At 53.0% G+C, this 25,410-nt stretch overlaps 12 protein-coding genes across 12 annotated transcripts; 5 read left to right on the top strand and 7 right to left on the bottom strand.

Annotated features, from left to right (window-relative positions):
- Positions 1 to 45: 45 nt before the first annotated feature.
- Positions 46 to 753, bottom strand: Aspvir_009083 (GNAT family N-acetyltransferase; the record flags this gene model as incomplete). The annotated part of the gene is made up of 1 exon (XM_043272235.1): positions 46 to 753. The coding sequence occupies one exon, from the start codon at positions 751 to 753 to the stop codon at positions 46 to 48; it is 708 nt and encodes a 235-aa protein (XP_043128170.1).
- Positions 754 to 1,015: 262 nt separating this feature from the next.
- On the top strand, positions 1,016 to 2,778 carry Aspvir_009084 (rRNA (cytosine-C5-)-methyltransferase RCM1; the record flags this gene model as incomplete). The annotated part of the gene is made up of 2 exons (XM_043272236.1): positions 1,016 to 1,216; positions 1,288 to 2,778. 2 exons carry the CDS (start codon positions 1,016 to 1,018, stop codon positions 2,776 to 2,778), a joined length of 1,692 nt encoding a protein of 563 aa, XP_043128171.1.
- A 79-nt stretch (positions 2,779 to 2,857) lies between these two features.
- Aspvir_009085 (uncharacterized protein) lies at positions 2,858 to 4,369 on the bottom strand (the record flags this gene model as incomplete). Its single annotated transcript, XM_043272237.1, has 4 exons — positions 2,858 to 3,876; positions 3,935 to 4,003; positions 4,054 to 4,179; positions 4,231 to 4,369. The coding sequence occupies 4 exons, from the start codon at positions 4,367 to 4,369 to the stop codon at positions 2,858 to 2,860; spliced, it is 1,353 nt and encodes a 450-aa protein (XP_043128172.1).
- Positions 4,370 to 5,946: 1,577 nt separating this feature from the next.
- Positions 5,947 to 8,315, top strand: Aspvir_009086 (uncharacterized protein; the record flags this gene model as incomplete). The annotated part of the gene is made up of 3 exons (XM_043272238.1): positions 5,947 to 6,320; positions 6,375 to 7,486; positions 7,540 to 8,315. 3 exons carry the CDS (start codon positions 5,947 to 5,949, stop codon positions 8,313 to 8,315), a joined length of 2,262 nt encoding a protein of 753 aa, XP_043128173.1.
- A 208-nt stretch (positions 8,316 to 8,523) lies between these two features.
- Aspvir_009087 (glutathione S-transferase family protein) lies at positions 8,524 to 9,244 on the bottom strand (the record flags this gene model as incomplete). Its single annotated transcript, XM_043272239.1, has 2 exons — positions 8,524 to 9,135; positions 9,194 to 9,244. The coding sequence occupies 2 exons, from the start codon at positions 9,242 to 9,244 to the stop codon at positions 8,524 to 8,526; spliced, it is 663 nt and encodes a 220-aa protein (XP_043128174.1).
- Positions 9,245 to 9,980: 736 nt separating this feature from the next.
- On the top strand, positions 9,981 to 10,541 carry Aspvir_009088 (F-box domain protein; the record flags this gene model as incomplete). The annotated part of the gene is made up of 1 exon (XM_043272240.1): positions 9,981 to 10,541. One exon carries the CDS (start codon positions 9,981 to 9,983, stop codon positions 10,539 to 10,541), a length of 561 nt encoding a protein of 186 aa, XP_043128175.1.
- Positions 10,542 to 10,589: 48 nt separating this feature from the next.
- Aspvir_009089 (putative voltage-gated K+ channel beta subunit (KCNAB)) lies at positions 10,590 to 11,883 on the bottom strand (the record flags this gene model as incomplete). Its single annotated transcript, XM_043272241.1, has 6 exons — positions 10,590 to 10,814; positions 10,875 to 11,417; positions 11,464 to 11,551; positions 11,595 to 11,661; positions 11,713 to 11,735; positions 11,789 to 11,883. 6 exons carry the CDS (start codon positions 11,881 to 11,883, stop codon positions 10,590 to 10,592), a joined length of 1,041 nt encoding a protein of 346 aa, XP_043128176.1.
- A 987-nt stretch (positions 11,884 to 12,870) lies between these two features.
- On the top strand, positions 12,871 to 14,948 carry Aspvir_009090 (Zn(II)2Cys6 transcription factor; the record flags this gene model as incomplete). The annotated part of the gene is made up of 4 exons (XM_043272242.1): positions 12,871 to 13,145; positions 13,200 to 13,691; positions 13,741 to 14,215; positions 14,259 to 14,948. 4 exons carry the CDS (start codon positions 12,871 to 12,873, stop codon positions 14,946 to 14,948), a joined length of 1,932 nt encoding a protein of 643 aa, XP_043128177.1.
- A 65-nt stretch (positions 14,949 to 15,013) lies between these two features.
- On the bottom strand, positions 15,014 to 16,928 carry Aspvir_009091 (putative MFS transporter; the record flags this gene model as incomplete). Its single annotated transcript, XM_043272243.1, has 7 exons — positions 15,014 to 15,252; positions 15,303 to 15,828; positions 15,876 to 15,971; positions 16,021 to 16,146; positions 16,199 to 16,483; positions 16,534 to 16,629; positions 16,677 to 16,928. 7 exons carry the CDS (start codon positions 16,926 to 16,928, stop codon positions 15,014 to 15,016), a joined length of 1,620 nt encoding a protein of 539 aa, XP_043128178.1.
- An 861-nt stretch (positions 16,929 to 17,789) lies between these two features.
- On the top strand, positions 17,790 to 19,034 carry Aspvir_009092 (TauD/TfdA dioxygenase family protein; the record flags this gene model as incomplete). The annotated part of the gene is made up of 5 exons (XM_043272244.1): positions 17,790 to 17,997; positions 18,043 to 18,137; positions 18,193 to 18,634; positions 18,680 to 18,783; positions 18,831 to 19,034. The coding sequence occupies 5 exons, from the start codon at positions 17,790 to 17,792 to the stop codon at positions 19,032 to 19,034; spliced, it is 1,053 nt and encodes a 350-aa protein (XP_043128179.1).
- An 87-nt stretch (positions 19,035 to 19,121) lies between these two features.
- Positions 19,122 to 20,559, bottom strand: Aspvir_009093 (putative pyridine nucleotide-disulfide oxidoreductase AMID-like; the record flags this gene model as incomplete). The annotated part of the gene is made up of 5 exons (XM_043272245.1): positions 19,122 to 19,165; positions 19,211 to 19,518; positions 19,564 to 19,918; positions 19,963 to 20,304; positions 20,352 to 20,559. The coding sequence occupies 5 exons, from the start codon at positions 20,557 to 20,559 to the stop codon at positions 19,122 to 19,124; spliced, it is 1,257 nt and encodes a 418-aa protein (XP_043128180.1).
- Positions 20,560 to 21,986: 1,427 nt separating this feature from the next.
- Positions 21,987 to 23,954, bottom strand: sidI (putative long-chain-fatty-acid-CoA ligase; the record flags this gene model as incomplete). Its single annotated transcript, XM_043272246.1, has 5 exons — positions 21,987 to 22,339; positions 22,388 to 22,717; positions 22,765 to 23,144; positions 23,190 to 23,487; positions 23,549 to 23,954. 5 exons carry the CDS (start codon positions 23,952 to 23,954, stop codon positions 21,987 to 21,989), a joined length of 1,767 nt encoding a protein of 588 aa, XP_043128181.1.
- Positions 23,955 to 25,410: the final 1,456 nt, after the last annotated feature.

Below are 25,410 nucleotides of genomic sequence, written 5' to 3' on the forward strand. Positions count from 1 at the left end.
GTACCATAGATGGTTTTCTAATACACTACGAATGATTCAAGTTCTCTATCTGGGTATCTCGCTTCCGTCCGTAATCGTACTGTAAATGTATGAACGAGGCTCTAGGTCAATCCTCTTCCACATCCCTAAATGCTCAATCCCCTCCTCATCCCACCTCCCCATCTTCTCATCCGTCACAAACCCAAACCGCTCATACATCTTCTCCCCCTGCACCTGCGCATGGACCAGCACCAAGCCTTTCCACCTCACCTCCCTCCTCACCACCCGTCGACACGCCTCCTCGATCTCCTCCACATGGCCCCTCGCCCACCCCAACGCCTCATCAACTAGTCTTCGCCCCAGCCCAAGACCCCGGTACTCCCTCAAAACCGCCACCCTCGTCAGCTTGATATACGGCTCATGCGCAGTATCGTACTTCGCTAACGACGACGCATCCGCACCGGGGTTCGTGATGAGTTCATGCGGTGCCTGCGGCGGCGGGACGAGCCGGACTACTGCTACAGGGGTCTTGACGGCGTTGCTGGTGTCATATATCACCCATTGCCAGCTGCGGGGGTCATCGTCGTCGATCTCGGCGGAGGCGGAGACGTGCTGCTCCTCGACGAAGACTTTGAGACGGATGGCCATTGCGTCGTTGAAGACTGGGGGGTTTGTTGGTGGGAATGGGTTGGAGGGGGTGGGGAGGGTGAGGTTCGGGCCTGGAGGGGGTTGGAGGGCGACGGTAAACGATTTTGTGGTTGATTGGATCGTCATTTTGACGGGATATTGCGTCGGAGGTGGCGGAGGAGCGATAGGAGTCAGGGCAGGGAGTGTAGATCATCAATTGATAGAATGGATGTCTTCTTAGTTGACTCGGCTGAGAGGTATGGATGGAAAGCACCGAGGATAAGCTTATCAGTCACTATCGGCAGCAACGGATGCAAACAGCACAAAGTAGTGCAAACATGGCTGGATTTTCCTTTCATCATATCCGGCTTGGAATGATTCCACCAAACAATTACAACCATACAGATAAATGTCTCTCTATTACGACGCGGTCTCGGTTCTGACCGCCCCGTCATCGACAGGGGGTTCCTTCAAATCCCGCATCTACAGCTCGCGGAACCTCAAATCCTCCCCGGCGCAAATCTACGCTCTGGTCATCGAGGCCTCGAAATGGGATATCCTTCTCAAAGAGGTCATTGAGGCCGCGGGGATACTCAAGCAAGAGCCCAAGGTAGGTACAGCCGGTTCTGTCTATCGTAATAGATATTTCCTGCTGACTGACCAAGACCTGTGGTTGACCAGCTCACACCCTTACTTGCCCTACTGCTCGTCCACGACCACCTCCTCGCCAAGAATGGCATCGCAGCCAACGCAAACCATCCGCTCCGCCAGGCGGTCGAGAGACACAAGACTCGACTGAAGGGGGAATTTGCCAAGGCGCGCGTGCGCCGCGGATGCGCCTCGATACCCGATCTGAAGGCTGCCGTGCTGCGCGAGAAACAGGCCGCGCAGGGTGCGCTCGGGACTTCTTCGACAGCTGTGTATCCGCGCTGGGTGCGGATCAACAACGTCCGCACGACGATGGAGGAGCAACTCAAGTCTACATTCAAGGCGTATACCCGGGCCAACTCGCTCGCGGAGCTGGGGGATAAAGACGAGGCGAAGCTGTACGTTGACCCGCACGTGCCGGATCTGGTGGCCGTCGCGTCGGGCGTGGACTTCACCTCGTCCCCTGCGTACAAGAACGGGCAGATCATCTTGCAAGACAAGGCGTCGTGTTTCCCGGCATATCTGCTACTCGGGGATAGTGAGGAATGGCCCGGCGATCTGCTGGATGGGTGTGCGGCGCCTGGAAACAAGACGACGCACATGGCTTCATTGCTTGCGAAGCATGCTGCCGGAAAGGACATAACCCGCCACATCTTCTCCATGGATGCTTCCAAGGTGCGGTCCAAGACATTGCAGAAAATGGTCACCGCCGCGGGCGCGGACAATATCGTCACCGTTCTCCAGGGCCAGGATTTCCTGGCGCTCGACCCCACCGAGGACCGCTTCGCAAACGTTACCGGCCTTCTCCTCGACCCCAGCTGCTCCGGCAGCGGAATCGTCGGCCGCGACGACGTCCCCAAGCTCGCCCTCCCCGCGGCTGCATCCACGCAAACCGGAAAATCGCAGGGGAAGAAACGCAAACGCAGACACGACGACGAGGAGGAGACTCAGCCGGGGAACGTCGTGCCAACCTCAACTTCAGCGTCAGCCACAGATGAAAACGAGTTCGCCAGCGCAACCCTCGACCCCGACCGCCTGACAAAACTCTCCAACCTGCAAGCGCGCATCGTCGAACATGCGCTGAGCTTCCCGGCTGCCACACGCGTCACGTACAGTACGTGCTCCATCCACCTGATCGAAAACGAGGCGGTTGTTTCTCGTGTACTGGCCTCGGAGGTAGCGCGCTCTCGCGGCTGGAGAATCATGCGCCGGGAGGAGCAACCGCGCGGCATGAAGGCCTGGCCGCACCGCGGTGTCAAGACGGAGAACCGATATGGCGATGCGGAGGGTGATGGGAACGTCGCTGCTCCTCCTGCTACTGTGGATTTATCTGATGAAGAGCTGGAGGCTTGTTTGCGGTGTTGGGCCGATGATGAGGAGGGCCTTGGTGGGTTTTTCGTCGCGGGGTTTGTGCGTGATGAGCGAAGTGTAGACCGTACTCCTAGGGAATTGCCAGTGGCTCACGGTATGGATGAGGATACGGATGGCAGTGATGAGGACGAGTGGGAGGGTTTCTCTGATTGAAAATCTCCTGTGATACCATCTAGGAGTAGTTTACTAAAATGTATATAGCTTTTCATCGCTGCAAAGTAGACAAGCATCATCAAGAACCCAGGAACCCCCTGGAGCGATTCCTCATCCTCTCCTCGGTGTAAACATCCAGCTGGACCGCTATCAAAACCAACTCTGCGCTCCCTGCGGGACCAGACTCAACCACTACACGCCACTGTCCGGTTCTCACTACCAGAAACCCAGACACTAGGTCATCCTCTACTCGCTTGCGTTTCGCAGGTGGCCGCTCAGAGGATTCCGCAGTCCCGCCTGGAAAATCCAGGTAATCCACAGTCTGCCCGTTGAGGATCAACTCGGTCTCTCGCTCGAGTCGGATCGAGAAGCTCTCTCCACCTGTAGAGGGGTGTGCCGATTCCCCAGTCCTGTATAAGTGGCTCTTCCCCTCAAGACCCATGTGTTTGGCAATCACCTGAGCCAAGCTCGACATGCGTGCTTTCGCCAGATTCAGGAAGCCCGCGCGCATGGCGCGTGTGTCGAGAATCGTGCTTTCTTCACCAATTTCAAGGATCAGGTCGTGCGGCGTCTCGTCCACGAAAGGGCGCGCGTACGTCACGCGGTCGCGAGTTGTGAAGCCGGTGTGCTTAGGGCTGTCGTCGCGTCCATAGCGGATTCCGGAGGGACGCACATCGTCTAGGCGGATGGCGATCTCCGACCGTTGCCGGATGGGATTGAGGCTGATGTGGTGCGGGATGAGTTTCTGTTCTAGGCCGCGGAGGTGGAAGTAGCGACAGTCTCGGAGGAGCTCGGCGCGATGCTCCTCATTCTTGATCTGGAGGGGGTATCCGCGAAGGAGGTGGAGGAGCTGTGCGAATACGTCGCCGGAGCGGTGGGTAACGCGTGGGGGGACGATTGCGGGCGGGCGTAGCAGACCGTGACGGTCTAGGCCGGGGAAGATCTCGCTTGGGTTGGCGAAGAAGATGGCGAATCCGAGGGAGAAGAAATTGGGAGAGTCGCCGGGTCCGGAGAAGATGTCGCGGGAGATTTGGAAATGGCGTTCGCCAATTTGGATGAAGATTTGGCATTCGAATAGCTGGGAGATCAGTCGAGGTACTGCGAGGATCAGTCTGTTGTTCTCGAGGCCATCAACGGAGAGGAGGGGACACCGTACAGGTGTAGAATTGGGCGTCCGCAAACAGTTTGACAAACTGCGACTCATCCTTGGGTTCTACGTGATAGCCTGCGACGCGTTAATCACACCCCCGAAAGACTGGTCGGGTTTCACCCTACCCTGTAGATGTCTGGCAATCTCTCGAAATGTTTCTGGATCTCGGTCAATGTATAGCGTCCGGATAGTCGCGTTCTCTCCGTTCTGGCGCAATTGTTCTTCGAAGAAGTGGGAGAAATAGGACGGGGCTCCAGGACGTTTAGCAGGAGGTCATTATAGGCGCGAGCACTTCAACTGACCATCGGAGGCGATCGAGGCCCCGGAAAGACGAAAGAGCTCGGTCCCGATCTGGATCGAGAAGACCTTTTCAGCCGGCAGCGAGGACTTGGCCATACTGGCTGGGGAACAACGTTGCGAGTCGGAGTCGGTGCTGGCCATGTTCGTGTGCTCTTCGTCTTGTTCGGTCACCTATATGTCCTCCCAGTAGTCATTGACGGCTCGGATGATTGAGGGCCAGTACTCGGGTTACTTTGCGCGTTGTTTTCCTGGCAATGAGAGTTGTATCAGGCTAAAAATCGAGGACCGTCATACAAGTGTTCAGGAACACTGAAGTGACGCCTGAATTGGCATCATCGAACATGGACGCGAGCACTTGTGTAAGTGAAGAGGTCACAGTGGGCGATGACGGGCGCTTGAGATAAGGCACGCGCGACCGCAAACTGGGGCGTGGCTCGTGGATTTGCCCGACTCTTCCTGCATGACCATCCCTTTCAATCAAAAGTATAGAATAATTCAATCAATCATGTCAGTAGCTTATTATGACTTTCACTCTATAGAATCACTACTAGACGGGTTACATAATTCCAGCGCGAGATAGTTACTCTATGGACTCAATGCCAACAAGAGCGCATCGTCGTCAACCACTCGACTAAACCCATAGAAGACAAGGTTGGCATCGCAGGCTATTAATACCGATCGGCAAACTGCCCTTTGAGTTCTGACGGTCGATTGACAGCAAAGACCACGATTCTCTTCTCGTTGAAGATGAGAGACAAGTGACGAAACCATCTTTGAAGGTTGAGAGCATCAACTCAAAGCCGGAAATCCAGAGAATCAATCGTGTCCAGATCGATCAATTGTCCTCAATTCGAAGGAAGCCACTATCGAAAGAGGAATAAGATAACTCTCTACTTTGAAATAGGAAATGTATCCTTAGAGGTGTTCACATGGAGACCCTGGCCAAAACGGTAATGGATCTCGGCCCAGCGACGGTTGATCATTCCTCTTCCCCGCACATCTCCAGACTCATCATTTGACGGTTGTTATGGGGAACAATGGGAATGATAGGTCTTCCAAAGAGCTATGGCGTTAACTAAGGCCACTGGCCTGGAAAATGTATGCCCAAGAGGGGTCGATCCTCCCCTCAGTCGACTCATTTCAAGTCATTCGACGAACCGTGCTGCTATTTAGACTCTCGGATCTTCGAGTCCTCGACCCACTGCGTTCTAACCTCAGTCAACATCATGGCCACTGCCTCGGTTTCTAGCTCTACGGGACTGTCGATGCGGACCTGGTTTGAGACGGCAAACAATACCTACCATAAACCTTGACAGGTCACTGGATTATCCCACTCGGAATCGCCAATAACAATTCGGATAATTGGAAGGGAGGGCCGGACCGGGCTTTGGGCTAGTTCGCAAGCATTACTCTTCTGGGCAGGGCAGTTCGTGCCTAAGGTAGGAAAGAGCAAGCTACATACAGCTCCTCGACGTCTATTCTGAGGCAGCTATCTCCTTGGTTGAAGGAGGATTATCACCAGGTGGTTGTTTATCATCACGCCGCTCCCCGCTGTCTTTTCTCGTATGTCTGGTTCACATCCAAGTGCGGCCGATTCTTGACGGCCTTGATCCTCGTTCCTGGTTGGCCTCTATTACTCTCTGCAGGCTTATTCTACCTACTTATTCCTCGTTCTCGAGGTAACTACTTATTACTACTCTTCGGCTAGCTTGTTGATCATGACTGAGCAGGCTGTGACTACATACGTCCCCTTGGACGTGCCTCTTCCACCGATTCCTGAAGGGAAAGTCTTTTCCGACTTGCAATGGAAAACGTTGTTGTCTCTGGCAGACACCGTGATTCCGTCCATTCGCTCTACATCACTTGCCAAGTCTCTCTCTACCAAGGTGGTACCTGAATCGACATTCAAGGATGCAGTCTCGACTCTGGCATCTCACATCCACGACCCGGACGCCACAAAGATTGCTGAACAGTATCTGGAAGAGAATGCGTCCACCAACCCCCAGTTCGTCGAGGGGCTGCGGCGACTTTTCGCAGACTATATTCACGAAGAAGGGAAAAGCGGCATCAATCTCATCCTTAATGCTCTCAAGTATGTCGCCTCGCCACCTTTTATATTGTCGACTGACCAAGTAACAAAATCTAGTTCCAAAGCTGGTTCACTCATTCTGACTGGCTCTACCACTCCCATTCAAGACCAACCGTTCGAAGTCCGCGAGAGGACCTTTAGGGCTTGGGAAACTTCCCGAATCAAGCCTCTTCGTGCCATCTATAGGGCGTTCACGGCCATGTTTAAGAAGACTTGGACCTCGGCGAGCCCCACGATCCGTTCAGTCGTTGGCTGCCCTCGCGTTCCCATCCACGGCAAACCTGCGGATGGTTTCGAATACGAGTTCTTGCAATTTCCCCCTGGCGACGAACCTGAAGTCATAGATACCGATGTTGTGATCGTAGGGAGCGGTTGCGGTGGTAGTGTCGCTGCCAAAAACCTAGCCGAGGCTGGGTACAGAGTAATAGTCGTGGAGAAATCCTACCATTACCCATCCAAGTACTTCCCTATGAATTTCAACGAGGGCTTTGTCAGTATGTTCGAGAGCGGAGGAGCAACGACGAGTGACGACGGGTCGATGGCCGTCCTCGCTGGTTCCACATGGGGCGGAGGCGGCACTGTCAACTGGTCGGCTTCGCTGCAGACACAGGGCTACGTTCGCCGAGAATGGGCAAGCAATGGGCTGCCGTTTTTCGAGTCTCATGAATACCAGCAGTCCCTGGACCATGTCTGCGATCGGATGGGTGTCAGTAGTGACTACACCGAGCATAACTATGGCAATCGTGTTCTCCTTGACGGGGCCCGGAAGTTGGGATATGCAGCCAAGCCTGTCCCTCAGAACACAGGCGGAACGAGACACTATTGCGGATACTGTACGATGGGCTGCCATTCCTGTGGCAAAAAGGGGCCCAGGGAAACTTTCCTGGCCGATGCTGCCAAGGCTGGTGCCACGTTCATTGAAGGGTTTCGCGCGGATAAGGTTCTTTTCAAGATGACCAAGGGCGGACGGGTGGCGTCTGGAGTGGAGGGAACCTGGACCTCCAGGGACTCTTATCTGGGAACCGCTGGGCCGGACCGCACCAGCCGCAAGATGATCATAAACGCTGCTAAAGTCATTGTTTCCTGTGGAACATTGCACAGCCCGCTGTTGCTGCTGCGTAGCGGACTCAAGAACCCACAAATCGGGCGTAACCTCTACCTCCATCCTGGTGAGTCTTGAATTGATATGGCCCGCCTCCGAGACTTTTGCTAACAACTATAGTTGTCCTGTCATGTGCCGTCTTTGACGAGGAAATCCGTCCGTGGGAAGGTGCCGCGTTGACCACAGTCGTCAACGAGTTTGAAGATCAGGACGGCCATGGTCACGGAGTCAAGATCGAGAACGTTGTAATGCTTCCTGCCTTTTATCTTCCGACATTCCCATGGCGAGACGGATTGGATTACAAGCTCTGGGCGGCCAAGTTGCCCCGCATGAGCGGATTCATCGCTCTGACCAAAGAACGAGACGCGGGACGAGTGTACCCCGACCCTGCAGATGGCCGTGTCAGGATTGACTACACAGTGTCGGCCTATGACCGGAAGCACATTGTCGAAGCTCTGATTGCGACGGCAAAGATAGCATACATATCCGGGGCAAGGGAGTTCCATATCTCGAACCGCGAAATGCCGCCATTCATCCGTCCCACGGAGGCATCGGATCCCGATGCGCCCGAGGGCGTCACCAACGCGGCACTTCAGGCGTGGATTGCCGACCTCCGGCGCAAGAATCCTGTCGATCCTGAGCGCACACAGTACGCCAGTGCTCATCAGATGGGTACCTGCCGCATGGGGACGTCCCCCAGGACGAGCGTCGTCGGCCCGGACTGTCAAGTCTGGGGCACTCAGGGTCTGTACGTCATGGATGCGTCTGTCTTTCCCAGTGCTAGCGGTGTGAATCCGATGGTGACGAACATGGCGATTGCGGACTGGGCTAGCCGGAATGTTGTTAGGACTTTGGAGAAGGCGAACTATGGCAAGAGCGTGTTGGCTCGTCTATGATACCTACGGACTGCTCCAAGCATATCATTACATTACTTGTTGAATCCTGATGATATCCATAGCTGTTTAGTATTAGCGTCGGCAATTCATTTTTCCCCATAATTCAGCATGCACGTAGTAAGGCGGTTCATTGGACAAGATCCTTGGATGTAAATCAATTGCTTGGATAGATGCTATTTGGTATCGTGCTATGCTAAAGTATGACGATTTAAGCCTTGGGAGTCTCACGCTTTTCGACGAACTTCTTCTCACCAAATGCCTGCTTGACACCGTCGCTCTCGATGGTCTTCTCGTACCAAGAGACGACGAAGGGGTACTTCTGGCGCATCTCGCGGTCAATGACAATGGAAAAGCCCCAGTAGAGGGCAGCTGCAACGGTGATATCCGCCAGACTCAGCTTCTCCTCGGTGGCCACCCAGTTGCGGCCTCTGAGGTGGCCCTCCAGGTGTGTCAGCGACCTCTCCAACTTATCCAGGTTCTTCTTCTCAACACTCTCGTCAAACGGCCCGTAACCCAGCCGGGGCACAACCAGCTGAATCACAGGACCCTGGATCTCCCCATCGGCGAAGGCGATCCACTGGCGGATGGCGGCGCGCTCGGCGGGCTTGGTGCCCAGCAACTGTCCAGCAGCGGGACCACTCTCGGCGACGTACTGCGCGATGGCATCAGACTCCACGATCTTGGTGCCATCCGCGCCTTCGAAGGCGGGGACTTTGCCGAAGGGGAATTTGGCGAGGAACTCGGGGGTGCGGTTGTCGGTGCCGAATTGGAAGGCGGGGGTTGAGATGGTGAGGTTGTTGAGGTTGGCGGCGGAGAGGATCTAGTTTGTTTAGTCCGCTGTAGATACAGGGTAGGGGAGAGATGCGGAGGGGACGTACCTTCATGACCCGGGGGTTGTTGGGGTAGGAGTAGACTGTTCCGAAAGACATTTTGATGGGTTGCGTTTGAGTTGATGGTTCGTTGATTTGTTAGGATGAGTAGATGGTATGTCTTTGCGAGATGTTGTCAATCGGTAGGTAGACTGCTTATGTAGGCATCATTCTTATTGCGTCTCATATAGCTCTCCAAGTGTTGCATTTCCAATGATGACAAATGGAGCATAGAGGTGGTACCGAGTGGGGTGGAAGGAGATGGAATCGCGGAATCATCTTCTAGGATATCTGACCGTCGATCTTGATGTAGAGTGTTGTTGATGGATGTGGTCGGGTTCATTTCGTCTTTTCTAGAAGTGACAGGATAGAAGTATATAGAATGATACTTGAGATGCACTATCGTATAGTGCCAGTTTGCCACTGAATTTAAGCTTAAGGGCCCCTAAGCTCCTGGCGCCAGGGGTCGAGCGAGGATGTCCTATCGGAGGTGATGGGGGATGGGCTAGTGTATGGCGACATTGTGAAGAATTATGAGCAAGCATCAAAATAAGATAGAGATAGACAGATATCTGGTTGTTATTCGTTCTTAACCATGGATACAGCAATATCTTTGATGCATTAGTTGTTGATATGATTGATTGATTCGATGAACCCCGCATTTTGATTCTATCAGTGACATTCTCCTGATCTTCTCCTCTTAGGCACCTTAGATGCGCTCTTCGCATCGAGCCATCGCCATCTCAACAAATACAAGTTGATCATAATAATACAATGTGACAGGAGCAATGAGACCATGCAGGATATGGATAACCCGGGGAGGAAAACAACTCTCCTCTGTCTCCCTCCTGAACTCCACCTCCTCATCGGCACCTACCTCCCATTCCCCGATATCATCTACTTTCGCATAACATGCGCATATCTATACGCGCTCCTGCCACCCCTCACTCACTCGCAACTTCTCCTGGCCGAAACCACCGGCTACGCTTTATCCAAGGACATCTACGCATGCCGATACTGCCTGCGTCTGCGTCCCGCATCTCGGTTTGCTGATCGGATGCGCCATCGGAGACGGAGCAGGTACGGTCGGGACGCGGAGAAGCGGTTTTGTGTCGAGTGTGGCTTGCAGCCGCGGAAGGGGACGGATGGAGAGGCGAGGTATGGGCCTGGGGCGCAGGTGCGGATCGATGGGGTTCTGTATGTGATTTGTATCACTTGTCGGAAGTTTGCGCTGGGGTATGCGGGCGGGATTGAATGTCACGACTGTGGGCTGGAGAGGGAGAGGGTGCGACAGCAGAAATTATTACTGGAGAGGAGAGGTTCAGGCGTGTACGGCGAGGCTACGGATGAAGGCTAACATGGCCATCGTGCATTTTTCACGTCAGTCTATCTATCAAGCTGTCGATTAGTCCTGTCGAGCGGGATCCTGCGCCGGCTTGTTGCCTAGATTCTCGTCGATCTGCGCCATCACTTCGGGGGTGAGCTTCGGGAGCAGCTTCAGGCTTTCGACGTTGTCGACGATTTGCTCCGGTCGCGAAGCGCCCGTGATGACCGAGGACACGTTTTCGTTCTTCAGGCACCATGCCAGCGCCAGTTGCGACAGCTTGACTCCCAGTTTATCCGCCAACTCCTGCTTCGTGTTAGTGCGGGCCTAGAAAGGCGACGGAGGAATGCTTGCCTTCAGACCGACGATCTTCTTGATAGTCGACGCCCATTCGTCATTACCATAATTTTGCCGGACGCTGCTGGCGAACCGATCATTGCTCTCGGCGAATCTCGAACCAGGGGGAGGCTGCGTCGTCGCATCGTTGTATTTCCCGCTCAAGAGACCCATTTTCAGTGGGGAGAAGGTGGTCAGACCGATCCCGCAGCGCGAGTACAGCCGCTGAAACTCCCCCTCGACCTTTCGTCTATCCAACATGTTGTAAAGCGGCTGCTCGACGATGGGCGCGATGAGACCTAGCGACCGGGCGATGCCGCAGGCCTCGGCGATCTCGTCTGCCGACCACTCGGATGTACCCCAGTAAAAAGCCCAGCCCTTCTCGATCACATGGTTGAAAGCGCGCACCGTCTCCTCCATCGGCGTCAGACGGTCCGGTCGGTGGGCGTAGATGATATCGACGTATTCGAGCTGCAGACGTTCCAACGACGCCCGGGTGCCTTCGATGATGTGTTTGCGCGATAGACCGTGGTTGTTGATCAGGATTTCACCGTTCGCCATGCCCCAGTTGAGCTACGTCTGTCAGCCTGGGTTATTGATAATTGGCCCGAGGACGAACCTTTGTGCTGATGACCAGGTCGCTTCGCTTCCACCCGAATTTCTTGATGGCTTGGCCCATGACGATTTCAGATTGTCCGTTTGCATAGCTGCTTCATGAGCTTGGCCATTATACAGGAGTGAAGGGCATACCTTTCTGCTGTGTCGAAAAAGTTGACTCCGCAGTCATATGCTTGTTTCATGCAGTTGAAGGTGATCTCTGGATAGTAGTCTCAGCGCTATTCTTGCGTTCAAACACCGAGGCAATTACCATTATCGACGTGACCACCGAAACTGTCAAAGCGCATGTTAGAAAGTGTTGTATGCTTGAAACCGAACAAACCCACGTTAACCACCCTCCCAATCCAATGACGGAGACATGTAGACCCGAGTTGCCTACTCGTCGGTAGAGCATGTCTTTGTTCTTGTTAGGCCACGCCATACTGGAGAGCAATCGATTGATTCCTGGAAGAATTCTTCTATGCTTTCGAACTAATTTTCAAAAGAAAAGGGCGTTTGAGCCAATTTATCGTCTTGGCTAACAGCTGTAGCCTTCTATCGCAAGTCGCAAGATGCACGACAGTCTAAGCGGATCGGGGACCTTAAAGGGAGATTGGTCAACCTATTGTTTCGTAGAAGTGGGATGACCCAAGCTCATAATCTTTGCTGTGCAAGTAGAGCTCCATTTCCTTTTTGCCAATATAGCCGGCACCAATCATGGCCATAGTTGGTTACAGGCGCGGGGGTGGTGCGGAGTAGGGAGAGTTCTCGGAGTAATACTCGGAGGGTCCTTTTCATCTTGGGTTAGTGCTGAAGACAGTGAACGAGACCCACGGAACTGGGAACAGTGTCCAAGCCTCCAGGGGGTTTGATAAGACTTAGTCTGCATGTTGGAATGAGATGATGGCAGTAGGATCCTTCCTGGGTCTAGCATGAATGTGTCGGCCTTTTGATGTCCGGTTTACGGTCCAGCCAGAAACTCAACACCATAGTGGGCCTAGCGATGGCGTGCCGCGTGGAGAAAGTAACGCAACTTTGGGCTTGTAGCATGCAAGATCGCGGGTCGATAATGACAAGCTTTGTTTAATGCTGACTTTTGAAAAAATATTGTGAATTTGTCCAGGGTACTCTGTACATTTGACGACTTCAACAAACAATACTTTGTTACAGCTGGTCTTGCACTCTCAATTATTCCACCGAGTCCCTTCAGCGTACCTTGGGACCTTGAGACCTTGCGTTCATCCTTTGGCTTGGCTACCCCGCAGTCTACAAGCAGATGAGCGTGTTCTACTCATCTGGACTGCCATCAAGGTTTAGAATCACCCTACAGTCAACGCTCTCCCAAAACGTGGTCGATAGAGGTCATAATTGCTCATCTCATGAGCTTATACACCGGTCGATGCTCATGATGCCTTGAGCGTCTATCACCATGCCGGCTTCACGATCAAATGTGACCAAACGTGCCTGTGACGGGTGCAAGATTCGCAAGATTCGTTGTGGAGGCGGGCAGCCATGCCAGGCGTGTACCAATTCACGCATCAGATGCACCTACATCCGCGTTCAGCAGCCTCGAGGGCCGCAGCGTTTGCGCTCGACGACAAAGTATCTCATTGAGCAGACCCAGCGTGGACTCGATGCTCAAAATGAGGGATGCGCCTCTGCTCCAGTCGAACAGGCTGGCCGTCAAGGCTATCAAACAGAGAAGTACGTATTGAAACATCTGTCTCTCACATTTCTGGACCTATCTGACTGCAACAGATTGCGAATACCGACCAACATCCTTGCTCCCCCGCTCTACGTATACCACATGCGCATGTATCCAGTTTGGCCCATCGTCAATGTCGAAAGCCTCATCTCGGTACTACAAGAAGATACAGAACGAAGGGATCTGTCGACGTACACCTTGGCGACAGCCGTCGCAGCAGCGACGCTGGCTCAACTCAAGCTCGAAGATTTGACTACAGGTGACTCGCCCACCGCAGACGCATTCGCAGCGGAGTGCCTGCACGCTCGTGATTCGTGTGGATATAGATCAAAACTAAGCTTGGACAATATCCGGACATCCTTTTTCCTACATGTATACTATGAGAACCAACAATCTGGAGGAAGTGAGTCGTTGCTTTATTTGAGGGAAGCCATTACCATGGCGCAAATGATGCGCCTACATCAGGAGGCTTCTTACATCGGACTCAGTCCAGAGGAACAGCAACTCCGCCGTCGCATTCTATGGCTGCTTTTCGTGACGGAACGGTAATTATCCATCTACTCATGATCCATGCTATCCTGACATGGTGTGTAGGGGTGTTTGTATCCTCCACCAACTTCCGGTGATACTCCGAACTACCATCTCGACCCCTGGGCTTGACGTCAATGACGAGCCGCAAATCTTACCAGCATTCCTGAAATTGCTCAACCTATTCCGCCTCTTCGAAAAGTCCAGGATGTTTGATGTTATAGAATGCGAGAGCGTTGGTACTCATGACCTAAGCGGAGCGGGACCGGACGGTAGATTCCTCAAACTGCTACAGGATGGACTGCAGGACGGGTCAGCACTGCTGGACCATACGTCGGACGTGCAGAAAGCAGATCTATGTGTCACCCGGCATTGGATGCGTCTGATCCTATGGAAGAATCTATCAAGAAACAGGACGACAAGCGGACATTCACCGACGTCGCTTTTCTCACCGTTATTCCCAGTGATGGTCGCGAAGGAGCTCATGGCCATAGTAACTCAGTTACCAAGACCGGCGATCGAGGCGCATGGCTTGGGGATGGTATGGATTTCCTTCTTCTATGTGGCGCCGCTGACGTTTGTAGGAGTTGAAGCTGTACGAAATTGCCAATTCGCTGGCGGATGCGGTTATGAATCTGGCAATACTCCCGCGGCCTCCTGTTTGGGACGTCGAGAGTCGTCCAAGCCAGATTTTGGCCCGCTTACATGCCATTCTTTCAACATTTCGGGGAGGTGGCAACAAGCAGCTGGTGGAATTGCTGTGTAAGAAGATGGCCGAGGTGCAGTCGATTAGTGGACTCACATTGGGAGCGTCGCTCAAAGCCCCGGCTGGCAGGCCGCAACTTCGGCAGTCATCGGAATCATCAACGTGTAGACATGCAATCACCGAGAATGCATTCCTCGACCAGCCACCGTCCGAATCGAGTCAGGTGATGACAATGGCGGGTTGGTTCAATTTTGGGCCTTCATACACATTGTACGAAGGTGGAGACGCGCAGCCAGATCGTTCTGACGGCTGCTTCTTACCTGAGGATACGATCACTGCGATAGCCTCGACATCTGACAATTCCTCCGACGCATGGACCACAGAGTCCCGGATCATCACCGAAGACATCGGGGAGATGGCGTCCCTCTTTACCTCTTTGCCATTGTGGACAACCTCTGAAGAGGAATTCCTCGAGGAGTGTTCAAGAAATGACACCCTCACATCATATGAAGCTTCCTTACCCAATGAGGATATGACTTTCTGGCACGCACCGATAGTAGGAACTTGAACCGGGCACCAGAACTTGTTTATTAGGCGTCGCTATATACCTGACATTATACTTGTACAATGATCTCAATACTTGAAACGGAAATCTAGACGTTTGTTGCCCTCCTTCTCTCTCGCCTCCTGATCCGACTGGTACAAGACCTTCTCCTCGGCCGACATGGCGCTCCACTTCTTTTCCTTTTGCCGGTTGAGATAGCGCAGGAACTCGCGCTGGGAGACAAAGACGATGAGCGCAAGCACACAGATGGAGATAAGCACCTTGTTGCCCCTGTAATAGTACGGCGAGTCATCGGCGCGATAGATTTCTGCCTCATTAGTTTTGCCTGAACATACCGAAATACACAACGGAACTTACGAGACGAAATAACCGAGCCAACCTGGACAATCACATTATACGTCGCCGCCGTGATAGCCCTCTTCTTCACATCGAACGTATTCTCCGAGATCCAAGACGAGACAATAGGATGGAAATACGGATACCCGGAGATCATGGTCGTGATCGCGAACCGCGGCCAGTTATACCCATGCGCCGGCAGGGCGAGCAACGACGCCAGCAGCGGCAACGACCACAGCTCGCCGATGAAGCAGTGGAACGTCCGCTCCTTGAAGAAATCGCTGCTCTTGGACAGCGTCAGCATGAGGATGATCTGCAGTGCGGCAGAGGGGATGGAGAGCATGTTTGCGTCGAAGGTGGAGAAGCCGAGGCGTTTGAGTGTGAGCGAGAGGTATGCTTGCACGGGTGACTGCGGGATGTACGCGACCAGACCGATCAGATACAGTCCCCACATGGACTTGTCGCTCCAGGCGTTGAGGATGTCGGTGAGGGTGGCGCGGTCGTGGATGTGGGTGAGGCCTTTGGAGGGGTCGTCGCGGAGGAGGCGCTTCATCATTTGTTAGTATGGGTAGCATTAGTGAAGTGAAGACATACATTAATCATGATGACTTCCTCGCGCTCGGTGTACCACGAACGAGGGTAGAGGACGCTCTTGGTGTGCGTAGGCGAGTGAGGGAGGTAGAAGAAGCTCTGCTTTCGTCAGTCGCTGCCATCCAATGGAGCTCAGTACAGTACATACAATCAACCCAATAGTAAAGGTCAGCAATCCCTCAATCAGAAACAGCCAGAACCACCCCGTGTGGCCGCGGACACCGCGCATCTGTAGAATCCCCGCAGCCAGCAACGAGGAGATAATACGTGCAACCTCGCACCCGTCAGCATCACAGCCATTCAATCTGGTGTCTACGAATACTTACATTAAGCGTGGACCAGAAAAACGACAACCGCACGGACAGCTCCCCCGTCTTGTAGAAATACGTCGCGAAGAGAATCGTCCCGGGGATGAACCCGCCCTCGCACGCGCCGATCAGCGCGCGCGTCACGTAGAACGTAGCCCGGGAGGTCATCCACGCTTGCGTCCAGGAGACGAGACTCCAGGCCATCATCATGCAGGGCAGGACGCGCTTGAACCCGAAGCGCTTGGTGAGGAGCTGGACGGGGAATTCGGCGGCGAGGAAGCAGACGAGTTGGATTGTTGTGCCCTGCATCGTCGTCGTCAGTGGTATTTCATGGAGAATTGGTGAGTAGGTACATTATTGTAGTCATTTGTGGTCAGTTTCAGGTCCTTGAGGAAGTTGTCCGTTAATGCATTGGAGAGATTGCCGCGGTCGAGTTGGAGGCCGAAGAACTGTCATTATCAGTACTGTCATCCCGTGAAAATAAAGGAGGGAGTACCATGAGACAAAGCCAGCTCAGCAGCATCAGATCCGTCTTGAAGACCACGCTGCGCTCTTCTTTGGGACTCCATGACGCCGTAGGGTCGAAGCGGTGGTATCCCTCGTAGGACTCGTGGGGCGGAGTCACGCCAGCGAGCTGGGACTGGCCCACGGCGACGGAGAGCTTGGAGGAATGGGTGTCGTCTCCTTCATCATCTTTGAGTTTGGGATGGGAGGTTATTGCGACTTTGCCTTGTTCGATGTCTTCCATTTTTCTTGATCTTGTGCGAGATGGTTGCTAGGGATGGGTATGGGTGATCGGCGCGGTGTTGGCTGTATATATATTTTGTACGCTTCTACATGTTGTTGGATAGTTTAGTTACTTGGAGCTACTTGTACTAGCTCTGCTGAATGTAGAATCGAAAGCTAATCTGAATGGAATATTCTCCTGTCAAGGATGGTGACTGGTGAGCTAAAATGGCATAAAGAAGTCCTTCGAGCACATCATCGATAGGCTGATAGGTACAACCAACCAATGGGTTGCAATGGAGCCACTTGGCGTTATTTCTTCAGGATTTCCATCTTAAATCGGCCTGTGTCCGATTTGATTATTTCACAGTCATACTTAGGAATTGTTCGACAGCTTCCCCAGATTCAATTCTGTCATGGATAGGTTCCAGGTTGCACCTACTGGCTAAGGAGCAGTGTGTCTACCCCAGATTCTCCAGAACTTGTACCCCAGCTGCGACACCAGTAGCTTTCTACTCCGTACAGAGAAAGGAGATGCTTCTAATTCGCCTGGTACTGCAGAGTTGTCGACCAACTGATTCGCTGGGCAGCCAAACTTAGAGGGTGGTGGCACCGAGAATTTCGCCGATGCCCCGCCGAGAACGGCGCCGTCGCTTTCTCGTCTTCTGGATGGATTGGAGCCCTCTCTAGTGCGGGGAAATGGAATTAAGATTGAGTCAATAGACTAGAGAGGACTGATGATAGCCCGAGACCGAGTCAGTGGAGTGATGGTGTCATTTGGTGATTGCCTGCATTGCCTATAGTAGATGATATATAGGATCAATTTCCCACGCAATAGACATTTTGACGATCAACTGATAATATTGTAGGCAACGGAGCAAGAATGCCCTCTGTCGCAGAATCCATCCGAGGAGGCCATGAACAGGCCAGGCCATCCATCTTCCAGCCGCTGGAGTACTCTGGCAGCCTGGACTCGTTCTCTCATCTGGACTTGACTCCGGTTATTGGAAGAGAGTATACCGGCCTGCAGGTGGTTGATATTTTATCATCCCCAGAGCGCGACCGCTTGATTCGCGATCTCGCAGTCACCAGTACGTACCCCGATATCTCCGCATTGACCAGAACTGACAGCACAGTCTCCCAACGCGGCGTCGTCTTCCTCCGTAACCAAGATGTCACACCGCAGCAGATGCGCGAGTTCATGGAGAAACTGACCGTTCTCGCCGGATGCGTAAGCTAGCCCTATTTCCCAGTAACACCGCAGCGAGCCAACTAAACTGATACAGCCCGAATCCTCCGGCCTGCATGTCCACCCCCTCACCGAAGAAGGCAGCGAGCTAGGCGACCAGATCAGCGTCATCAGCAGCGAGAAACAGAAGAAAGGAGGCGGCCTCACCCACCAGCTCAGCGACACCAGCCGCTTCGCCTCCGTCGGCTGGCACTCGGACATCACCTTCGAGCGCGTCCCCTCCGACTACGCCATGCTCAAGATCCACACCCTCCCGCCGACCGGCGGCGATACCCTCTGGGCGTCGGGGTACGAGGTGTATGATAGGTTGTCGCCGGCGATGGCGACGTTCCTGGAGGGGCTGACGGCGACGCACGATGCGAGTTTCTTCCATGATGAGGCGAGGCGGTTGGGGAATCCGCTGCGGAAGGGGGTGAGGGGGTCGCCGTTGAATGTGGGTGAGGAACTGCAGGCTGTGCATCCGGTTATTCGGACGAACCGTACGTCTCCTCTTGATTTGGTAGACTGCTGACTGACGTTGGTAGCTGTGACCGGGTGGAAATCGGTGTATGTCAACCGGGGATTCACCAAGAGGATCAACGGGGTGACCAAGGACGAGTCGGACGTCCTGCTGCAGTATTTGTTCAATGTATGTTTATGAGTATTTCCCATGAGTGCTCGGAACTGACAAAGCAGCTGGTCACGCAAAACCACGACGCTCAGGTGCGGTTCCGATGGAACAAGAATGACCTGGCCATTTGGGATAACCGATCAACCTGGCACTGTGCCACGTACGACTATGCCGAGGCGCGTGCCGGAGACAGAGTGTGTAGTCTGGGGGAAGCGCCGTACCTGGACCTGCAGTCCAAGTCGAGGAGGGAGGCTTTAAGAAATGATTAAATGTATGATATAATGATGCCATGATTAATTTAATTTGCCATTATACTGAACAATCGATTCTCTACAAAGACCTGCTTTGTACAAGACCTAAGCATCCCATGGCTCCGACAGCCGCATATAATTCCAGCACACTGTGTCTACATTAGCATAACCCTTGACAGCACGAGGGAGCATACCTTTGTACGCCATATCATCCCCGAACATGGACGCCAGAATATCCTCGCCATCCTTGACTCCGTCCACCGGTTGATACGAAACCGCCGTCCTACCCAGACATAGCCCGATCATGGGGGGAATCTCCTGCAATTCCTGAAAGACAGGCTTGGAGGCGATGCACTCGGCCAGCATCAACTGGTGGATATTATATCCCGCATAGTGGCCCATGTGCATCGCGGCACCGCAGCGTTTGATGCCGGACCACGCGGCCAGGTCGCCGACGGCAAAGTGCTGGCTGGCATTGGGGATCGTCGACGGAAATTGCAGCCTGCGTCGTCAGCACTCGTCAACTGAAGGGAAAAGAAGGACGTACAATGGCTGAATCTTAACATGACCCTCGTCATCCAAGGCCTGCGACGGCAAATACGATGAGGTAGGCGTGCACCGCGACACCGCACTGAGGACATGACCCGCCTTAATGACGCGACCGTCAGCCAGCGTCAGACTCCAGACTCGCCCCGTCTTCCCCTCTACCGCGGCGGTACCGACGACGCGCTGCCCCAGGATGAGCTCAACGCCCGTCTCGCGAATGACCGCCCCCACGCGGTCCTTGAAGTCGTCCGGTAGAGGCTCGGCGGAGAGAAGACGGTCACGCGAGTGTATCAGTGTAACATGCAGCTGGGGATAGAGCAACTTGATTTCCGTTGCCATTTCCGTTCCGACGGCGCCTGTCTCGCATTAGCCTTGCTTAATCTAATGGGTGAGAACATACCTCCACCAACAACCACTACTCCCTGCCGCGCATTCACCACATCGGCAGTATTCTCCCTCACCTCCGCCAGAAACTCCTCCCGCGTGCGACTCTGCGGAACAGTAGGAAACACCCTCTGCAGTCCTGTCCCCGCAATGAAAAAGTCATACCCTTCTTCCCTGCTCGTCTTGCTCACCGAGTCGAGGATCGTGGCTGTCTTTCTCTGGCAGTCGATAGCGCTGACACTCCCCCGGATAAAGCGCACATGCGGCGACTGGAGAGCCTTGATATCTGCGAAACGCGTCCACGTATCCGAGGCGTATTGCTCGTCCACCAGCGCTCTTGGGGAGCCGATCAGATGGTCTAACTTGTTAGCTTAGCTAGTTTCGTGGATAGGGCAAAGTGCGTACAGAATCCGTCCTTCTCGTCTACCAGGGTTATGTCTACTGGGATGTGGTGCTGTGGTGGCTTGATCTCCGAGTCGTAGTTGAAGCGGGCGACTTGGCCGCGGGAGAGGTCGAGGAGGGTGAGGGCTGCGCTGAGGCCGCCGTATGAGGCGCCTGCGATGAGGACGCGGAAGCGACGCGCGAGGGAGATGAGGCCTTCGTTTGATGGCATGTTTTTTGCCAGCGCAGCGAGCAGATGACAAGGTGTAGATGTGCGTGTGGTGAATAAAAAAAAGGCTTTGGACTCAGCCTAGGTAAAGCAACTGTGAATATAGGAATCAACCGTGATTTGAAAGATTCGTTCCAGGAAGGATGTCACTTGCTGTCTCGGTTGACGGGTGCTTGGGTCTTGGTGATTACTTTCTTAGAGTACATCTATTCTTACTTCATTTGCGTATTTTAATCTTCTACTACACATCCATCACAGCCAGGAGAATCCTGTCCTGTACAACGCCATGGGATGCGATCCACACCCCACTTTCCGGCCATTCCTTATCAGATGAGCGAAATTTGTATGGGCCAGTCTCTTGTCGGCACAGCCAAGGCCTGCTATCGATACTGTTACGCAATCAGCCGGATTTAGGAGGGATTATGTAAAAGTACGGTGGCTGTAGTCCTCGGCTGGGGAATGTCTTCAGGATGTTATCTGATCCGAACCAAAACTAAAGTTATCTGATCGAGGCCGTGCCGTTGCCACACTTGTTCTGAAGTGAGACAAAGGCCAACACCCAGTAGAGTTATTTCCAGCTTTGCAAATGGAGACACAGGTCCGGCGCATGCTGTAACCTCTGCATTATGGAAATGCGGCATTTATCTGCAACTCCACTTTGAGGAAATCATTCCTGATTTGTCCTCAGTCCTCAAATTCAAACCTCCGAGGCTTGAGTCCGACGTCGCAATGCGAGAGACTAAGTGGGGATACTTTGTTTCTGTTATCAATCAATGATGGGTCAAGGTACATTTGAAAATTACAGACACACTAAGGTAGTGCAACCGTCAGCCTGTGATCGAGCTTCTTGAGGTGGGAATACATCAGTTAGGTATTGAGGTTTTTCTTCATCCGACGTAATACCAAATCAAACAGGTATTCTACCGTTCTACGTGCGCTGTAATCTTGAAGTGGCCTCCAAAGTGGCGTGTCAAACTCCAAGGGCTAAATTTTTGAAAGAATTCCTTGGCTAATTTCCTGCCTTTGTGGACATGTACTACGGTTTTTGTAGATGACCCACAGATCCGAATATCGGCTCGGCTGTGCATTATATTCTTCCGATGTTTACAGTAAATGAAGATGATACTCAAGGAGACAAGAATTATTAGTATTGTCAACGGAAAATTTAGAAATGTCTCACTTCCGGTATTCAGGCAGGATTTGGCATTTTGGCCCTGGATAATTTTGTTGGCTTTTCTTCATCAGATTAGATGGTCATCTAATCTGATTGTGCGGTGGGGCATTTTTCCCCTTCTATTTTTCCGCTGCTGCTCACCCGCTTCTATCCGGAAATAATTTCTATCACCTGGGTCAAATTTCGTAAAAACTGATGGAAAGAAGTATAGATAAAAAATTTAAGGGTATATACATTAGCCATCAAGTAAGACCAGTTATGTTTCCTTTGTTGCCATCGCCAACCGTCGCTCCAAAACACCCGCCGCAATCCTGCGTAAATCCACCTTCCGAACTTTCCCGCTGCCCGTCACAGGAATCGTGCGGTCGACTCCCTCCTCGCCAAAGACAAAGAAATACTGCGGTGCCTTGTGCCGACCCAGAGTTTCCCGCGTCCAAGCGCGGAGCTCCTCATCCGATGGTTTCGCGCTCACATCAGCAGCCAGCGCAAGGAAGGCCCCCACGACCTCACCGTATTTCTGGTCCGGGATGCCGATCACGGAGGCCACCTCGATGGCTGGGTGTGCGGCTAGTCGCTCTTCGATCTCGAGGGGGTAGATGTTTTCTCCGCCTGTATGTATTAGATCACATTTTGCAGTAGGAGAGGAAAAGTGGATACCTCGGATGATGATGTCCTTGAATCTCCCGGTGATGGTGCAGTATCCCTGCTCGTCGAAGATGGCCTCGTCTCCTGTCTTGAGCCAGGTTACGCCGTCCGAGTCGGTGACTAGGGCCTCGGCTGTCTTCTCCGGGTTGTTCCAGTAGCCCTTTGTCAATTGGTATCCGGCAATGCAGAGCTCGCCGCGCTGCCCGACGGGGACGATGTGGCCCTGTGCGTCGATGATCTTGGCTTTGGCGTGGGGCATGACCTTTCCGACGGTTGTCAGGCGGCGCTCGATCGTGTCGGTGGTCAGGGCGTTGAAGCAGGTGGGAGAGGCTTCGGTGACGCCTGTAGTTGTCAGCGAGTGTATAGATCTGGGGCAGACAGATGCATACCGTAGCTGCTCGTATACTCGGTCATATTCAACTCCTCAAGCAACCGTTTCATGAGTGGCCGGGGAACGGGTGCGCCGGCAATGATTCCCGTCCGCAGATTCGAGCAATCGAAGTTGGGTGGCTTGGGAATGCTCAGGATGGCCTCGAACATGGTCGGCACGCCGTGCAGGGCGGTGCATTTCTCGTCCGAGATGGCATGCAGCACGGCGGTCGGATCGAATGTTTCGCTGGGAAAGATGATTTTTGAACCGTGGGTGACGACCGCAAGCATGCCCAGCACTAGGCCGAAACAGTGGAAGAGTGGCGGCGGGCAACATAAAGTGTCGAACGAGGTGAGGTTCATCCGGTCGCCGATGAAGCGGGAGTTGTTTACTAGATTGCTAGAGGCAGTTAGCTACTATCACAGCCATGTTCTATGAACGTACTGATGTGTCAACATGGCAGCTTTGGGATTCCCCGTCGAGCCGCTGGTGAACTGCAGGTTGCAGACATCTGTAGAATGGAGCTCCGCTTCTCGGTCCTGCAGTGCATGACTGGGAAGCGGTAGGCCGCGCTGGATGACGTGTTCATATGTGCTAAAACCGTCGTATTGCCCTCGCAAAATGACAACTTCCTCCAACGCAGACGATGTTCCCTGCTGCTTCGGACGAGGCCCTAACTTGGCTAGTACCTCCTCGAGCGAATGGCGGCCGATGCGTGGAGTCAGGAAAAGGAGTCGACAATCTGCAGAAGACGCAAGTCAATCTCGCATTGATCGTCATGAAGCTGCAGCTGTAGTACATACCGGTGTGTCCGAGAGCATAGTACAGCTCGGACGGTGTATATGTATTGTTCAGCACCACCAGAATCGCCCCGACACGCGCAGCGGCAAAGAATAGCGAGATATACTGCTCGCAATTACCCGCCATAATACCTATACGGTCGCCCTTTTGAATCCCCATGGCCAGCAGGCCGCGTGCCACCCGGTCCGCTTCATCCTTGAGATCGGCGTAGGTCCAGCGAGCGCCAGTCCAAGGGAAAACAAGACACTCATGGTTGCTGTATTGCAGGCTCTGAAGGGTGAGAAGTTCACTGAGAGTAATGTCTAGTAGTTCTGGTTGGGTTGGACCTTCGATGATCGACAGCAGTTGGGGGCCCTTTGGCGGCTCAAGGTGCGAAAGAGTTTGTTGTAATCGTCGTACAGTTGCCATTATTTTGGTTTTCTATGTCGATCACAGACTACGAAGTCAAACTTCAGATACGGAACTGACCAGAGGAAAAATGTCTTATATTACTAGTACTGCCTTCAGCGAGGACATCGACGCGGCTGTCGCTTTCTCCGTCTCGGGTCTCGGTACTTAATGAAGAAGGCATGTTCATACACATCGTGGACTGATCCAGATCCTCCATGGCGTATTTTTTGAGCCCATGAGCACGTTTTATTGACACATTTGCGTAGAACGATGAGGAGGATTCGGTCCATGTGGCTTCCTTGAGGAAAGCTCCACTGTGCAGCCATGAGCCAATCTGCGCGAGAATCCTCTCATGGCCTTATGTCTCGCTTATCAGATTTTTCGCGTAAAGGCTTGGCAGGGCGAGAGCATCAAATCAGATAGATGAAGGGAATCTTGTGGGCCTGCCTTTGATCAGATAAGAATGTTCCGGAGCCGGTAAATTCTACGGAGTTACGGACTCGTTGTGTTGACTTCCTCGCAGATCAGTATGCTCCAGCTGTCAGTCTCAGATGAAGCTGATTCAATCCATCGCGGAGTCGATGCAGCCTTGCAGTTAGCAATGAGACCCTGTAACTTTGGGGCAAACTTACGCTTCAGCGCAGATGTGGTCTACCGATCGTGAAGGACCCGGAATGCATGGATTTGTCTCCGGGGCTAGACACCATGTTCCCACTTATCTCGGCGCTACGTTGGTTTTTCTCACGGGTATAAGGTGTACCATGTTGCGGTTGCTGTTTCCTTGTGGGAAGTCCCATCCCACCATAGGTCAAATCTGAAACAAAACAGGTTGTTGCTCCCAGCGGTAGTACAATTCAATTTCTTGTATTGAAGTACTGGGTGTGTAGAGGACATGTCCAGGTATTGCATGGCCATGGTCAAAGAGGGTAGCTGCGAGTGTATCCGAATATCTTAGAATAGCCCTTCAACGAGGGACAGTCACTAAAATTATTGAATACTTTGTCCAAGAAACATAAACTGGCGATAATAAATGCCAGCTATTTTGTCTGTTAGAAACCAGTTGAAATCCACTATAAAATATCATAATACGCTCGGGTCCAGTTTACGCGCAAAAAATTAATGCGCTGTTTTGCAAACCGAACAGTGACTGATGCTGTATCAATCTAATCAGATGATCTAATCAGATAAATGATCCCGACAACGGCGCAATCGGAGGATGCCTGAAAAAATGAGGTGCTTTTTGTTCCTGACGCGTCTTGGCGCGTGTCATTCCTCAGTCTGCAGGTCTCTCAATCAGCTGATCTCTGCCCAACATGGCTAATAGCATCCATTTCTGGCTGCCTTTTTGGCACATTATCGTCGTCATTCCTGTTAGTCACCATCGGGGACTTTCTTAGCTGCTGGAAATTCCCCACATGCTCCTTCTGCGCCCAATGAGATTACTGTAACCCCTCTGTGGTCCACTCAAAGATTA

Source organism: Aspergillus viridinutans (genome assembly GCF_018404265.1).
Source record: "Aspergillus viridinutans IFM 47045 DNA, scaffold_7, whole genome shotgun sequence".
In the NCBI taxonomy this organism is placed as follows: domain Eukaryota; kingdom Fungi; phylum Ascomycota; class Eurotiomycetes; order Eurotiales; family Aspergillaceae; genus Aspergillus; species Aspergillus viridinutans.